Source organism: Oryctolagus cuniculus, chromosome 8, assembly GCF_051225735.1.
Source record: "Oryctolagus cuniculus isolate XC-2025 breed Fujian yellow rabbit chromosome 8, ASM5122573v1, whole genome shotgun sequence".
Classification (NCBI taxonomy): Eukaryota; Metazoa; Chordata; class Mammalia; order Lagomorpha; family Leporidae; genus Oryctolagus; species Oryctolagus cuniculus.
In genome coordinates this window covers 5,000,973-5,018,272 of record NC_142874.1, presented here as the reverse complement: position 1 = coordinate 5,018,272, position 17,300 = coordinate 5,000,973, and the positions used below count along the sequence as shown (strand labels likewise).

The 17,300-nt window shown below is 44.7% G+C and overlaps 1 protein-coding gene across 20 annotated transcripts in view; it reads right to left on the bottom strand.

Annotated features, from left to right (window-relative positions):
* TMEM144 (transmembrane protein 144) overlaps positions 1–16,195 on the bottom strand; it is a 43,046-nt gene extending 26,851 nt beyond the window's left edge. For 4 of the 20 annotated variants that reach the window (XR_016211539.1, XM_089301858.1, XM_089301857.1 and 1 more), the window contains exons 1-7: positions 16,010–16,183; positions 15,207–15,279; positions 13,649–13,805; positions 12,535–12,692; positions 8,484–8,606; positions 6,396–6,495; positions 4,595–4,675 (exon numbers count right to left, since the gene is read on the bottom strand). Coding sequence is in view for 11 of the 20 variants with exons in the window: in XM_089301858.1 (XP_089157984.1) it covers positions 4,595–4,675; positions 6,396–6,495; positions 8,484–8,606; positions 12,535–12,692; positions 13,649–13,805; positions 15,207–15,231 (644 nt within the window). In the remaining 9 variants the exon portion in view is untranslated. Of the gene's footprint in view, positions 1–1,356; positions 1,566–2,514; positions 2,650–2,691; positions 3,001–4,594; positions 4,676–6,395; positions 6,496–8,483; positions 8,607–12,534; positions 12,693–13,648; positions 13,806–15,206; positions 15,280–15,633 lie in introns of those variants that run through there. The other 16 variants (XM_089301856.1, XM_017350138.4, XM_089301861.1 and 13 more) reach the window with 15 other exon arrangements.
* Between the last annotated feature and the right edge of the window lie 1,105 nt (positions 16,196–17,300).

Here is a 17,300-nt window from a genome sequence, read left to right as displayed (position 1 = left end):
AACTTTGAAACAATCAGAAAGAATTTTATAGGATTAGAAATAGGGTAAAGTATAAAGAGGAAAATGTAAAAATGACTGAAGTTTTTTTATTTGAGTGACTATGAGTAATTCCTTTAATCAGTTTGCAGGGAAGGGTAGGATAAGAACAGTCATTCTGGGACAGGCATTTTGGCTTAGTGGCTAAGATACCACTTGGGATGTCCATATCCCATACTTGAGTGCCTGGGTTCGAATCCTGCTCTGTTTCCCAGTTCAGCTTCCTGCTAATGCACACCTGGAAGGCAGCATGAGATTGCTCAAGCAGTTGAGTCCCTGCTACCCCAGTGGGAGACCCAGATTGAAACCCTCCACCCCTGAGGCACTGACCCAGCCCTTGCTCTTGGAAGCATCTGGATAGTGGACTAGCAGAAGAGAACTCTCGTCTGATTCTCTCGCCTTCAAAAATAAATAAATAAATTCATTTAAAAAAGATTGAGTTTTTTAAAAAAGGAAAGGAAATGAAAGGAAAAAAGGAAAGGAATCAATGACCCAGTGTTTGTGGAGTGCTGTGCAACACAGTCCCCTTCCACACATTATCTTCCCAAAGACTGGAGGGCAGGACTTTGGGGCACCTGTACAGGATGTGTGGCCTGGTGCACGGTTAGATTCAGAGACTGTGGTCCTGAGAACAGGTTAGTGCTAGAGGGAAAACATTCAGTTTCTTTATAATATGAAAGAATAGCTGAAGCATGGGAGAAAAATATCCCTCCAGGCATATCAAGTTCAGTGAGAAGAGAATGGAAACAGATTTTTCAAAATAATCTGAAGCACATTACTATTTTTTAATTGAAAAAAAAAATTCTGCCTCGTAAGAGAATTCTTTTAATTAAAGCAATGTTTCAAACAGTGTCCTGAGTATTGGCGTCAGCTCCACTCCCACCCAGAGCCTAGAGGACAAAAATTGCTCTATTGGCAGCTGGGATCTGCCAGGGGGGAGTGCTCAGAGCTGAGGAAAAGACAGGAGAAGCTGCCATGGCTCAGGGCAGAGGCACCTTCTCCAGACACAGCAGCCACGGTGTGGGTGCTTGCATAATGGGGTGATGCCACCTGCCTTCTTTTGCTTCCCTGGGTCTTACATTTTTGGAACTAATTCCCTGTGTTCAATTTTCCCCTATGTGAAATACCTAGAGTGGTTTATCTTATACACACCAACTGGCACTTGTCTTATATGCCAAACAGGGAAAATATAAGGCTAGATACAATCTAACCAACTCTTTAATGAAGTGTACAGAGGATAGAAGCAACAATTTCAATTATAAAAAGAAAATCAACATTCTAAACCAAGACAACCATAATCCAAGTTTCTTTATGCTGACCATGAAGCTCCAAGTTTATTCAATGAACATCTTTTAGAAAAAAACTGGTTTGAGTTAAAATCATGAACAGATTGCAGGATCTCTCCCCATAAGAGCAACATGGAAGGGAGCCTGGGCATGTGACAGGAAGGGAGCATTATACTTCCATAACACCAAGCTTCAAACTGGACTCCAAGATTCCTCAAGAAGACTGAACAGCGTAGCACAAATCTGGAGAGCGCATGCCCAAAGGGGAAATATTAATTGAACAGGAACACCTACTCATGAAGATAATTATAAATGGAAACTATACTCACAACATTACTGATATGCCTAGCACTATTCTATGCACTTATATTTTATTTCATTTAATCCTCAAAACAGCTGATGAACTTGCTGCTATCCTTTCTTTAGAGAGGAAGAAACCAAGGCTTGGGGAAATGAAGGGATCTGCTCAAGGTCAAATAGGCAGAAGAGGCAGAAAACAAAAGATGAATTTGTATTGTAAAGAGTACACTCTTTTAAAAATGAAAAACAAATAGGCAGAAGAGGTGAAAACAAAAGATTAATTTGCAATGTAAAGAGTACACTCTTTCTTTTAGAAAATGGAAAACAATGCCTAATCGACTAGGTAAACAGGCCTCAAATTACCAGATAATATGCCAAAATTAAGGCATACCATATCACAACTTTTGGGTACAAAGAAAGTGCTTCACAGAGAGCGAGCTAATCAAAGCTAGAATCCTGTATGACAGTCCTCTAATCAAAAGTGTCCAGAATCTACTACTTCAGAATAATCTAGGTAGTCTGTTTCTTAGGCTACAGGCCTGGGACCACTCCCTAAGGCAACATTTCAATGACAAGAGACTGCTCCTGCTCCGGAATGAGGCCGGGGAAAAGCTATTCTTGCTGGAGGAAGGGAAACACACTGTTCTTTCTTTGAATATAAGGGTACGAAAATCTTTGCAGGCAGTGCCATTCATTATGTGTGGTACTGACAGGGAATACAAATGGAGTTCAGAGAGGAAAAGGGACTAAATTTAAGGTGACCTAATTCCCTTTAGGTTTTATTGACGACATTGCCACATAGAGATTCGGTCATTTTCATCCCATTTATAGAGTACATGCAACTAGACACACACAGATCCAAAAAAAAAAAAAAAAAAAAAAAACCAGATACCTCAGAAAAGTAGGAGTTTTCGCAGGGGAGAGACTTTATCTAGTTGGGCCAACAACAAGCGGGGAGACACAAAGTGGAAACCAGTTAACAGGGTGAGTACTGGTGTCCCCACTGTTATCCATGATTAACCATGGTCTGAAAAAATCAAATGGAAAATTCCAGAAATAAGCAAATTTTAAGTATTAAATTGCACAATGTTCCAAGTAGTATGATGAAATGTGATGCCATGCCATGCTATCCCATTCTGTGCCGCCTGGACACAAATCATCCATTTGTGTAATGTATGCACATGTTTGTGTACACCTTACACCCAAAGGCACCCAGCAGCTGCTGCAGTATCACAGTGCTTGTGTTTGAGTCTTATTTTTCCTTAAAAACAGTCACAAAGGGGGCCAGTGCTGTGGTGAAGTGGGTTAGGCTGCCACCTGCAGGGTACCAGTTCAAGTCCCCACTGCTCCACTTCTGATCCAGCTTCCCGCTGATGGCCTGGGAAAAGCAGTAGAAGATGGCCTAAGTGCTTGGGCCCTGCCACCTACGTGGGAGACCCATAAGAAGCTCCTGGCTCCTGGGCCCAGCCATTGTGGCCATTTAGGGGAGTGAACCAGCAGTAGGAAGATCTCTCTCTCCCTCTCTCTTTCTCTCCTACTCTCTCTGTAGCTTTACTAAATAAGTAAACCTTTTTTTTTTTTTTTCAGTCACAGAGCATAAGAGTAGTGAAGCTGTCAGTTTAGACATGCCAAAGAGAAACTGCAAAGTATTTCTTTTAATTGGAAACACAAAGCTTCTTGACTTAAAGAGAAAAATAACTGCAGGCTGAGATTACTATGATCTACACTGCAGTTTTTTTATTCGTGAAATTGTGAAGAAGGAAACAGAAACAAACTAGTTTTGCTGCTCTTCCTCCCACCGTAAAAGCTAAAACTGAATTGTGTGACAAGTGCTTAGCTAATATGGAAATGACATTAAGTGACAGGGTGTAGCACTGTGCAGATTCTGGGATCCCCTAGGGCTTTGGAAGGTATCCCTCATGGATAAGGGGGCGGGGCACTGTAACAAACAGAAAAGATAAACAATAACTATGCAGCGCCATCAGGCAACCAGTACAATACTTGTGGAGCACGTTTTAGTTGTCAAAAATGCACCCTCTGGTTCTAATTTATGAACTATGGGTTATGCTTTCCTACATAGTATAGATAACAAAACCTGAAGTAGGCAGGCATACAGGTTAAAATAGATTAGGTTTGTGAGCTGGAAGACCATGCCTTCGTCATGCCCCTGTGTGACCTCACACCCTACCTGAGACCTTCTGCCATGCCCCTTTGTGACCTCATCCCCCCTACCTGGCCACACCTGGGTGCCTACTGGCCAATCAGATTAATTAACCACTCCCCTTTGGAAGTGGGTTAAAAGCCTGGGACACAGTGTGTCCGGCCCTTCTCTTTTCCCTGGCCTCTTGCCAGGAGGCGGGCTTGCTGTAGCCCTGAGCCTCCAGGGCGCATGGCCTTCAGGCCACCCACCCTAGGCTTCCTGGCCTAGATGCTCCTCCACATGGCTGGTTCCTGGTGCTCAGTATGGACCCCTGTTTACCTCTGTCTTATATAAAGTTCTCAGTCTCCTATGCATCTTTCTCACTAAATAAAAGTTTAAAACGTACCATGCTGCCTCGTTTATCTGTGCCGGTATTTAGAATTCTTATCTAAATATTAGGCAAGACCCCTTCTCGGAGTTATTAATATTGGGGATTTAGTAGTAAGCCCATGGTGAAATCATATGGCACCCCAAATTCCGGTAGCACATGTGGCACCCCAGATAGCATTTCTAGGGAACTTCAAGGGGCCACATTTCAGTGTAAATTTTAGGGGGTCTAATCTGATTTCAAACCGAGCTTCAAAGCAGTTAAAAGATTTTCCCAATTTCTCAGAGCTTCTGAGATCCAAAGCTGGGGCTGCTGACTGCAGATATGGGATCATCTGTGAATGAAGAATCTGAGGATAAATCAGGCAGAGGAGACCCACCCGATCTTTAACGAGTGCTCTAAATGTGTGGAGGAAGAGCTAAGCCACCAGAAAGCACTGCATACCTTACTACTGATAGCCCAGCTCCAGTGTAATTCAGCAGTGGTTTTGGTACTTCTTCTGCATCCATTCCAAACCAGCCAAACCTGAAACACCAAAGTCACATCAAATTGGATACTGTTGCCATGCACGAAGTGTGGGCCAAATTCCGGGTTTCAAATTCTAGTTCTCTGACTGTGAGCTTGGTTTTTACCTTCTCTGTGCCTCGATTTCCCATGGTTAAAATGGAGTTAATGCTTGGACCTACCTTATAGGTTTGTTATGAAGATTAAGTATGTTAATACATGCAAATGTACTTGTGAATCTCCCTTTCTTATTAAGACTAATGAAGAAGGAGGAAGAGGTAGTTCAAATGGTTAGCTGACTGCTAATGAACTGGCTGCATTTCATACAGTATTGAAATAGTTCTAAATGCTGTCTTGTTCAACAATCCCTATTCTTAGAAGTCACTTTAAACTCTTTTCTTTGCTGGTTATTGCCATGATAGCCACCAAGAATCACATTGTACCATCCAAGGCAAGAGAAAAGGGAGCAAGAACAAAAAGAAAACTAGCATTTATACAAAGCAGGTTGGGGCATGAGTCAAGGGCAGGAAAGACTGTATTAGAGGGTAATGAGTCCACCTGTTTTGTTACACAGAAGTGGTGATAATATTCTGAGTGGAAGGAGAGCTGTGAAGTAAGGTGAGAATGACACACTCCATTCTACTTTACCCAAACTCGACTTCAGCGTCAACCTGAATGCTGACGGAATCCAACAGAACGTTCTGTGATAACAGAACTAGTCTGTAGCTGCACAGAACAGTGTAGCCTGCCACATGTGGCTACGAGCACTTGAGACATGGCTAACACTACGGGAAACAGAATTTTATGTCACCAAATTTTCACTAATTTAGGTTTAAATATGTTGGTCATATGAGGCTTCTACCTACCCTACTATTCAGCACAGACAGCTGGAGAGCTGGGGTTGGCAAAGTTTTCTTAAAAAGCCAGAGAGAAAATATACTAGGTTTTGGGGGCAGATAATCTCTTGCAACTGCTCAATCCTGCCATTACAGTGTTAAAGCAGTCAGCAACAACACAGTCACGCATCACCAATGACAGGGTACATCCTGAGAAACGCATACTTAAGTAATGTGGTCATTGTGGGAACACTGCTGAGTATACTTATGCAGTCTAAGAAAGCAAGACATCACTAAGTGATATAATCTTACATGACTATTGCCACACATGGGGTCCATGGTTGACCAGAGTGGAATCAAGCAGTGTATGAACATAGCAGTATATGAAACTCGCATAGGCATGTTTCAGGAAAACTTTACAAACATGGCTGTGATCTTTAGCTAGAGCAAATGTGTGCCTTGGAACTGGTAGCCCAGGCTTGGATCCTGGCTCACTAGTTTTGCAGCTTTCAGCAGATGACTCAGTCCCTATGTGTATGTGTATCAACTCTTCTAGGAGGTAATGTTTACCTCACGCATTTGTGAAAATGAAGTGAGAGTGTACATCAGATACACCCATCAACTCTCACACAGTGGAAAGCGGAAATAAACATCAGTACTTTCTTGTTCTCCCCACTTCTGTTTCCTAGCTATAGACTTCAGGCAAATATCTAGACTACTTATGAAGAATTTAGAACGAGTGATAATTACAGGTGGCATATTTGATGTGTGTATTTTACCAGCTGTCATCCCTAGGAGATTAAGAATAAGATGTTATTACTCTCCGGAAGCCCAGCCCTTAGCTGTCGCCTTACATAGAGTAAGGGTGTAGTGAATCTGAGTTTAAACAGTTTGACCGCTGTTACCTTGAGCTTGCCCAGCCAGTTAAGGCGTTAAATGATCCCCAGATTAAGATTCCAAGGCCTAAACCAATGGTTTTGATAATTGGGACAACAGCAATGTTCCCTGTAGGTGTAATATACAGAAGAAATACGTTATTTCCAATACAGCAAATACATTTATAAGTTGAACTAGTGTTTATTCTAACTTCAATCGTAGGTCATAGGACTTGGACAAATTTAGTAAATCATAGTACCTCATTTTTAAAATAATAATTCTTTGGGCATCAGACTTGTGATTATTAAAGGAACTAGGCTTAGGAAATAATCCTACAGAGAAAGATGTCGAATTCACTTCTTGCCTAACTCTACAGCTGTTCTTCACCTTTGACATAGGTCTCTAGTCTGTGACTTCTTGCAGAAGCTGTCAATGATCAGAGTAGCAGTGATTATCCCTTTAGACTCTAGTCTTTGACCCCAATCTGGCCCTCGAATTTGCCCTTCTATGCTCACGAACTTGTCTTCCAGATTCTTGCATTCATAGCTCCAAGCTACTGCAGACAATGCCGGACGAAACCCAAGTTCATCACCTTCTTTTTAACAGTTCTTGTCTGCTGAGCAGTCTGGCCTCCCACCCACAAACTCCTCTGAAAGAATTTTCTCTGGGAGCAGGTGGTCTGCCCAGTGGTTATGATGCCCACATGCTACACTGGAGTGTCTGGGTTTGTTACCTGGCTCTAGCTCCTAACTCCAGCAAGCTTCCTGTAACGCACACCCTGGAAACAGCAGGTGATGGTTCAAGTGACTGGTTCCCCACCACCCACATGGAAAACCTGGATGGGATTCCTAGCTCCTCACTGCGACCTGGCCCTGTCTGGGCTACTGAGTGCACTGAGTGAGTGAAGAAGTGGATAACTCTCATCTGTCTCCTTCTCTCGCTCTCTCTCTGCCTACCAAACGGCCTTTTTTTTCAAAGGTTCCTTCTTTTGGGTTTTAAGTTGTCTTCATCTGATTTTCCGCCTGTTTTCCCCTTTCAGCTCTTTCTCTGGCTGATTTTTTCCACTTTCCATAACTCCTTCTGATTTAAATGCCCACTTAAGACTTTCCCTTGAGCACGCTCCTCCCCTTGCTATAGTCTCTGTGAATATATGACCCAATATCATGATTTCAGCTGTGAACTAGAGGCGTGCGATCCTTGCACTTAGCCAGTCTGCACAGAATCTGTGTTATGCTCCAAATTTCCAGTAAGAAGTTTGCAACCACATGTCTTCTATTGTGGCCGCTTCAAGACCTTTAGATTCAGAAGTTCTCAAACTGAATTAAGCACTTCCCCTGGCTATTGTATTCTTTCCCTGTGTCTTCACAACCATCAATATCTCCACCCTCCTAATCACCTACAAGAAAATCCTAACTCAGCACTGGCTCCTTGTTCTCCTCCACGCTCCAATCCTGCCAGCAGCCTACCTACAGCATCCACACTTGCGATTCTTTCATAGTAGACTCCCCACTCGGGGCACCTGGGATGGATGGATGCTTGGAATTCTCTTTGTCAAAGATACTTTGATACTTGGAATTCTCTTTGTCAAAGAGAAAAAATTGATGGCATGTGTTTGTATCAATTGAAAGCCAACAGTGCTGCCTGGCTGAGAGAGGGCACAGATTCCGGTATATATTTTAGATATTGATAAGACAAAAATTTTTACTTGTTTTGCTTTTCTCTGAATCAATACTTTTGAAATAATAATGTGTCTATGTTTCCCCTCTACTAGGGATAAGTCCTAAAAATGGTATTGAGACGTCTATTTAATAAATTTTGTCCAACAAACATGTGTGAGAAAGGCCAGTGCACATAAATACTAGTTACACTTAAAAAGATTGAAACATTTTTATGATAACAATTTTCCACAAGGAACTTGGAAAGAAATTATAAGAGAAACAAACCAGGAAATGAACCAAAAAATATTTAGTAAGCATCTGAAAGAAAGAAATTAAGTACCTAATTTCTAGTATCCATGACTAAGATTATTCAGAATTACAATTTGTTCTATTTTCCGACTGTGAGTTATTTTGATCATTGTATTAATTGATTATAGAGTAAGTTGTATCACACATTACCTGTTGCCCAAATGCAGCCCCCGAGCATTGCAAGAGGCCAGAACTTGGGGCAATGCAGTATCAGGTTGACCACCAAGGCAACCAACCAGATGGCAGCACAAAGGATCCACTGGAGAAACATACCTGGAAACAAAAGAAGGTGGCACCCTTGGATCAAGTTGATTTGAGTAAATCTGGACTTTGGACTATCAATGAGATATTAAAGGCATGACCACAACTTATTGAATGTCTGTATGCCAGGCACTTGCACATTTCATTCTTACAACTCCTCTGCATAATAATTAATCCTAACTCAGAGACAAAGAAAATCAATCTGAGATTAGGCAATTTGACCAAACAGCTAGAAATTTGTAGGACTGGAATTTACGCCCAGGTTGTTTGATTCTGAAGTCTATCTATACACACTGTGTTTCTGCGTAACATTCTCTTTTTTTAGAAAAGATTGTATTCATTTAAGACGTAGAGTTAAAGACAGTGAGAGGGAGCGAAAGAGAGAAAAGTCTTCCTTCCGCTGGTTCACTCCCCAGTTGCCGCAACGAATGCAGCTGCACCGATCAAAAGCAAGGAGCTTTTTCGGTTATCCCACATGGGTGCTGAGGCCCAAGCACTTGGGCCATCTTCTACCTCTTCCCCAGGCCACAGCAGAGAGCTGGATTGGAAATGGAGCTGCCAGAACTTGAACTAGTGCCCATATAGGATGCCAGTGCTGCAGGCTGCGGTTTTAACCCACTGCACCACAGCACCGGCCCCATGTTTAACATTATTTTCCCCTTACTTATTAGACAAATCAAGAATTTTCTACTGAGAACACTGGCAAGAACAAGCTTGTATTTCTACTTCAAAATCACACCCAGGGGTAGGTGTTTGGTGTTTTTAAGTCACCACTAGGGGTGCCTGCATCCTGTATCAGAGTGCCCAGTGTGAGTCCCAGCTATCTGTTTCAGATTCCAGCTTCCTGCTAACACACTGAGAAGCAGCAGGTGATGGCTCAAGTACTCACGTAGCTGTCACCCATGTAGGAGACTGGGATGGGTTCCGGGCTCTTGACTTCAGCCTGGCCCAACTCTGACGGCACTGGAGACAGAACCAGCAGATACCAATCCCTGTCTCCATCTCTGCCTTTCAAATAAAATGAAAATAAAAATAAAAACACAATAAATCACAGTGCCGTCCATCATAAAAATGGCATTGATAACAGAACAGCACAGTTAAAACAGTGATTAAAACATCCAGGCTCCCACAAAGGTTAACGCCCAAGATGACCAGACAACACAGGCATGAGAACTAGTTACTCTGGATCAGGGTTACTCTGCTTTCTATGCCCCGAGTTGCCATTTGCCAGTTACATGAACATCAGCTGGTGCTAAGAGTTATATCTGTACATCTCTCCAGCTTCGTGTCATCGAGGATTTGGGGAATAATAAAGAAATCTTAGAGAGTCAAAGAAACACTGAGGCAAGTACAACTGAGCATATTACTTTTGACTGTAACTTTGCCAGATTTTTGTCTAGTTCTATTTATCGCCATACAGAGGTGAGACCGAAAATTGACTGCTAACCTCTAAGACAAAAGGGCAGTATCTCAGAGATGAACAGGAAGTTCATCTTATAAATTCTTCAATTTAGAAATGATAGGCCGGCGCCGCGGCTCAATAGGCTAATTCTCCACCTAGCGGCGCCAGCACACCGGGTTCTAGTCCTGGTCGGGGTGCCAGATTCTGTCCCGGTTGCCCCTCTTCCAGGCCAGCTCTCTGCTGTGGCCAGGGAGTGCAGTGGAGGATGGCCCAAGTGCTTGGGCCCTGCACCCCATGAGAGACCAGGAGAAGCACCTGGTTCCTGCCTTCGGATCAGTGCGGTGCGCCGGCCGCAGCGCGCCAGCCATGGCGGCCATTGGAGGGTGAACTAACGGCAAAAGGAAGACCTTTCTCTCTGTCTCTCTCTGTCCACTCTGCCTGTCAAAAAAAAAAAAAAAAAAAAAAAAAGAAAAGAAAAGAAAAAAAAAAAAAGAAATGAGAAACTGAAAACAAAAGAGCTGGTTAAGACTTGCACAGGATTCCATAGCTTGTTTTTTGTTAGCAGTTTTCATTCCTGTCCCAATTTCAAAGAAAAATAGAAAGTCTTGTCTCAGGAGGAAACAGATTTGTCATCTTACTTTAAGTAGCATGGAGACAAAACATTGGGGGCAAGAGCACATGTTATGTGGTATTTCACTGTAATATCTCCAGTTCCTTCTCCTGGCTTCAGTATGGAAGGCAGGTAGGTAAACATGTTATTGCTTCTCTTTCTGTAAAATTCACACCACGATGTTGCATTAACGTTATGTGCATTCCTGAAAATCATTGCATTATACAACCTCAAGCAATAAAAACCACAGAGTGTACAGGCAGTATGTTGGGGAACAATACTCAAAAACTTTATCAGCAATGTATCAAGAAAAATGGTAATCTTATAAAAAGCACAGTTTAGTTGTAACTGGTCAATGGGTTAATGGGTAAAACGCATGAATTCTACAATGAATATACACTTTAAACTGAAAAAGACTGGAAGTGCGCTTGTGGAAACAGGAATCAGCAGATTTGCAGCTGGTGAATTATTGTAAAGTTAGTGGATGGAGAGCTATGGCACCAGATGCAGGTAGGTGTGTGTGTGTGTGTGTACACATCTGCATTTTGTGTATAATCACCATCTTCATTCATGTGGGCAGAATTTTCTGTGTTCTTCCAGTTGTTTTTTAGAGACAAAGTTGCACACAAACAAGCACAAAATTCACGCTATGGCCAGATTGTCCTCTAATTTATCAACTGTCTTTGAAATCTGTGTTTTCCAAACTGGTATTATTATTAGAACTGTCTATAATTTCCTCCTCTTATGAACATAAAAGATATAGCTACAAAGCTTCCTTGACAGTACTCACCCTAGCTTTACCATGAAACACAAGTTAGTGGTAAGCCTTTACTGACCCACTCAAACTGGCAGGAGCATTGGCAAATGACTTATCTTAAGCTCTATTCATTAGGCAATAGGCGCAACAGAATTCGTCCATTTTTTGTTATGTAGTTGAGAGATGGAAGGAGATACACACACACACACACACACACACACACAGTGAGACCATTGTCTGGTTCACTCCTCACATATCCCTAACAGTTAGGACTGGGCCAAGGTGAGGAGCCAATCCAGATCTGTCTCCCACATGAGTGACACGAGCCCAACTACCGACTACTTGAGCCATCACCAATGCCTCCCAGGGTGCACACTGCAGGAAGCTGGAACTGGGAGCGGAGCTGTGTGGGGAGCAACTCGGACTGGACTGAGTTACTGGAATTAAGACTTATTCTATGCATCTGCTCTCCCACAATATGGCGCTGGGAGAGGAGGAAACAGCTTCTACACAGCTGCCTCCAGTTCAGCCAATAAACTGTAGGACTTGCTCCTGATTGGAGGAGAGCAGCGTACTCGGCGTGTGGGCAGCCGAGTTGGGATTGGTGGAGGAGGACTATAGAGGAGGAGAGAGACGGCATTCACCAGGAACATCTAAGGGGAACATCTAAGGGGAACATCTAAGGGGAACATCTAAGGGGAACATCTAAGGGGAACACCTGTGCAGCCCCCGAGAGAGCCGTCCGGCGGTGTGCCGCTCCCCAACGGAAGTGGGGAAGGTGGCAGGGGGAACCGCCCTTCCACGGAGGTGGAAGGGTCGGTAGCCAACCCGGGAAGAACCAGCAGCAAACCCGGGGAGGGCCGAGCAGACAAAAGAACAGCGCAGGGTCCTGTGTCGTTCCTCCACGAAGACGGGGAGCGACATAATGGTGCCGTGACTCGGATAGGAAGCCTAGGCAGGGTCTAGTGTCGTTCCTCCATGAAGAGGGGGAGCGACAGAGCTGGAACTTAAACCCAGGCATTCTGACAGAACAGCGTGCATCTTAATCACTCGGCCAAATGCCCATGCCAACAAAATTCATTTGTGTAGATATCATTTTTAAAATACCGAGGAAGAAGAACTTCACATTTAAAAACAATGAAAGGCTGACGACAATGGAAATGTGAATTACCATCCCCAGTGTCACATTTTTTCAGTGGCACAAAGTTTGAGCCAAACAAAAGGATAGCTATGGAGGAGCAGATGTATCCGATGGCTGGGTCCGTTCCATTGCTGCTCATGGTTCCAGGAGCGCCTGAGTGTGAGACTTGGTGCGTTTTCCAAGAGTTTCTGAAATAAAAGAAATAAAACTGAAGCCATCAGAAGTCCTGAATCTGTGAACAAGTTATGATTAAGACATGATATCTATTCAGTTTTTCAAAAGTATGCTATGAGTCCTTTTCACAGATAGCTAAGACATTATACAATTATACAGTATGTTTATACTATATGTTCATTGCTTTCATTTATAATACCAACAGACCATTTCATTTTTATTACTAATACAAAATTTAAAAAATGTTTCCAGATCTTGAAATCAAAACTTCTTCCAAATTTGGATCCAATTTTTATTACATTATGAAAAAATTCTCCTATGTAGGTAGACTGGTATAATGACTCTGTTTACTTCAATTGGTTGTTGCGACATTCAAATGAGAAGGCATCTTGAATGCTTTGAGAACTATTAAGTGTCTTATTAGCAAAAGCTTTTGTTATAGTTCAGACTTGAGCTTAAGTGTAAGGTCACCACAAAACATACCAAACACTGGAGTTAGAGGAAAGGGTTTATTGTCGGGTGGGGGAGGGCCAGAGGGAGGGAGGGAGGGAGGGAGGGAGGCAGGGTGCGCGCGCGCACAAAAAATACAACTACTTACAAAATGTTATTTGTCATAACCATGGACACTCTCACTGAAAGAACAGGTCTTGCGCGCCACGTGTTCAAGAACAGGTCTTGCTAAACTGTTGCAGTTGGGGAGGGGCAGGGAATCCCATTAGGGTGGGGGTGGAGCTGACACCTGTGGTTGGGCCATGGGGTCACCTGGCTTCCAGCAGGTGGGAGGGGACTAGAGCCCCCCAGAGCCTAGGATAGTGTCCAGGGTGTAGATGTTGCCATAGATAAGACTGTGCCACTTTGCTAGCATTAAGGGCCTATGTGTGTCACACTGCTGCTGCACACTCAGGATCCCCACAGAGAAAGGCACTTTTCCTCCTCAGCAGTACACGCATAGGAGGTACAAGTTATAAACCTGTGTATTGTCACGACTTGCAGCAACTGCACTGCTGGAACAAACACTTGGAGAATCCTGTAGAAGATGTGCAGGTGCGGAAGGAGCAATTCAATAATCAGCAGAGAAGCATGGGGCGGCTGCTCGGCCACCTGTGCTGTGTGATCCTGGTAGCAACCTGTCACATATGCATAACCACACCTGCATTAAAATTAAATAAGGGGCCAGCGCCACGGCTCAATAGGCTAATCCTCTGCCTTGCAGCGCCGGCACACCGGGTTCTAGTCCCGGTCGGGGCGCCGGATTCTGTCCCGGTTGCCCCTCTTCCAGGCCAGCTCTCTGCTGTGGCCAGGGAGTGCAGTGGAGGATGGCCCAGGTGCTTGGGCCCTGCACCCCATGGGAGACCAGGAGAAGCACCTGGCTCCTGCCTTCAGATCAGCGCGATGCGCCGGCCACGGCGGCCATTGGAGGGTGAACTAATGGCAAAAGGAAGACCTTTCTCTCTGTCTCTCTCTCTCCACTCTGCCTGTCAAAAAAAAAAAAAAAAAAAAAAAAAAAAGGAAAAGGAAAAAAACACCTTAGCTCCTCAGCCACGTTAATCACATTTCAGGTGCTCACTCAGCACTGTGGCCAGTGGCTCCCACACAGCACAGTGCAGGTGACAACACTTTCAGCATTGCAAAAAGCACTATTGGGCAACACTGCTACGCTAAATAAAAAGTTCTGGTTCCTCATGAAGAAAAACCCAAAACCACAAACAACCAAGAACCAGATACAGGACAGTAGACACAGTTCACCTTTTTAGCTGTACAAGCTACATGAGAAGAGAGACAACACACCCGGAATTGTATCAAAGAAGGTAAATAAAATAGTCTTTCTCACTGTACCATCTTGGATTGTTTTGTTCATTGACTCTTCAGAATAAACTCTCTGCAACAGGAAACAAATAAACCTTTTTTTCCCCCTCTAAATTTAATGTTACAGTGATAATTTCTTGTGGATACATAATGAATAAAATACACCTGATGTCACCACTTCCTCATTTTATTTTATAATGATAAATATTTAGAAGCCCATGTATTGCTCCTCATGTCTTCTTGCAGATAAAACAAAAAATACAACCACTTACAAAATGTTATTTATCATAACCATGGACACTCTCACTGAAAACAGGGGTCAGCTCAAAATTTTACAGTAAGTTTTACTTGGGAAAATACTTATTTGAAATTGTATGCACTCTGTTAAAAAAAAACACATCGCTGCATGGGGATGCTGTGGAGAAAGAGACAGACAGGTATGGGCAGACACAATAAAACAGTAGCATTTTACTGTTATGCTCCAACACAGTTTCGGCCTCGCAGTGGCTTGCACAGGCTACTGCTCAAGGATCAAGCAGGTGGATTATAGCGAAGGTCAGATTCCAGAGCTGCCATAGGACAGAGGTGCAGGAGGTATCTGGGGGAGCAATCACAGGACTGAAGATGCAGGAGCCAGTGTTAGCTAGGAAATCAATTTCTCTCTATGTGACTGAAAAGAGGCAAAGCGGAGCAAAGCCTCTGAGGGTACACTACGAGAATGCCTAGCCTTCGAAGGCGGCGGAACATTTCACAGGGAAGGCTCTGCTACAGGACACTGGCCTCTGAGATTCCAGCCTGGATTCAAAGGACAAACGGAAGTGCTGATCAGGCCAGAGGAACTGCACTTTGGCTGCTGCGGGAACACCTCTCAGCATTTGTTTAGGTAGATGAAGTTGAATGCACACGGCTCCGGGACACTGCAGAGGGCTTGGGATCTGACCGCTGTGTGGAGTCGTGAAAACCAAGTATCTTCAAACCAACGCGATTTTTGTGAAAAACGAGAGCAGTATCACTTCCAGCACATCGCTCTCAACCCTTCAGCACAGGCCTGTCAATGAGTCTCAGACTGCTTTTCAGCGAAACACAGCGTTATTTAAAGTTTACGTCCAAGTGTCCACGCATTCATTAATCCCACGCATTCATTTTTACCTTACTACTGCTGTCCGTCTATCAGTAACTTCAACTTCTGCGCAGACCGACGCTGATCCACACACTGCTTGCGCTCCCTCAACTAAGATTTCCTTTTCAGTTTCACATCGATTTCCTCAAACCTCCCCGCTAACTCCGCCGGCCCCCTGGCTACCGTGCACAGCGTGCGGACGTCGGTAACCTGAGCCCAGACTTTTTCCCCGCGAGCACGCTAGGGGCGAGTCCTGGGTCGCTCCCCGCCGCCGAGCTCCTCGGCTCTCCGGCCGGTCGCGGTACTCACGGCGCTGGGGACCCGCGGGGAGCCTCCTCCTGGGCGCCCGTGCGCGCCCGCCGGGGCCGGCTCCTGCCCTCCGCTCGCGCGCCGCGGCCTGCGCACCTGCACCAGGTGGGGGAGCGCTCCAGCGCCCGGGACCCTACGCCTGGGTCTCTCCGTCCGCCCGCCGGCTCTCGCTTCCTGCCGGGACAGCCGCCTTTGTCCAGGGCGGAGTGGAGGGAGGGCTCTGGCGCACGTGACCCGGAGGGCAGCAGCGCGCAGCCCGCGCGGGCGCCCGCCTTCCTGCCGCGGCCGGCCCGGGCGGGAGGGAATCCGCAGGTGTTCCCGGTCGTCCTCCTCCAGCTGGTTGTCAATCAACCGGCGAATGAGAAAGGCTGTTGTGTTTTAAGTGGCGACTGTTCAGGGAACTGAGAGCCTGCCGCGGAGCTGGGTGTTGTCTGTGGTTTTTCAGGGATGGAACGAAGCTGAGGTGACTTCTTCTATCTTACTTAGGTGAAACTAAGGTTACGCTTACATTGGGGTAATTTACTGACTAACTGACTTTAAAGAGAATGGCTACGCAGAGCAAGTCTAATGAGGTCAGGAAAGTTCACCAGAGGAGGGGAGGGGGAGCGGCTTTTAACTTTTTAACCCTTCACGTGCACAGAAAACTTTGCTACCAGGACTTCTGGTTTCTGTGCTGGCAGTTGAAGACCTTGGAAATCTTCACTCCATCAACACAGCAGGAGAAAAACTGAATGAGCCCCAAATCAGCAGCTCTTCTTAGACGTGTCAGAGCACTGGGGTCCCAGGCTGATCCACCTCCCAGAGAACTGGATAGGGGAAGACAGAGAGCGATGGTTCTCAAGCCTGCTGGAGCCAGTACTGGATTGAGGACTCTTAGTAATTGGCAAATTGCTAGAGGCTAAATGTAGGCTAAGTTGAGCCTTGAAAGTGCAGGGAAACTGAAGTTCAGTCTTACAGGAACATCCACATTTTTAAAAAAAATATTTCATTATTTGAAAGGCAAAAAAAAAAAAAAAAAAAAAAAAAAACACAGAAAGGGGAGAAAGAGAGAGACTGAGACTTCCACCCTCTGGTTCAAATGACCACAACAGCTGGTGCTGGGCAGGTTGGAGCTGGGAGGCAGGAACCCCTTCTGGGTCTCCCACATAGGTGACATGGGCCTAAGCAGTTGGGTGGTCTTCTGCTGTTTTCCGGGGCACATTGGCAGGGAGCTGCATCAGAAGTAGAGCAGCAGGAACATGAATGGGCAATCTGGTACCGGATGCTGTTGTCACAAGTTTTAGCGTCATCTACCTCACTACACCACCTGCCCTGGGCTTTCACATTTTAGTGAGTTTTGCTACCAGACATTCCATCAGGTTTTCAAGGTGAAGATAGGGAAAACATT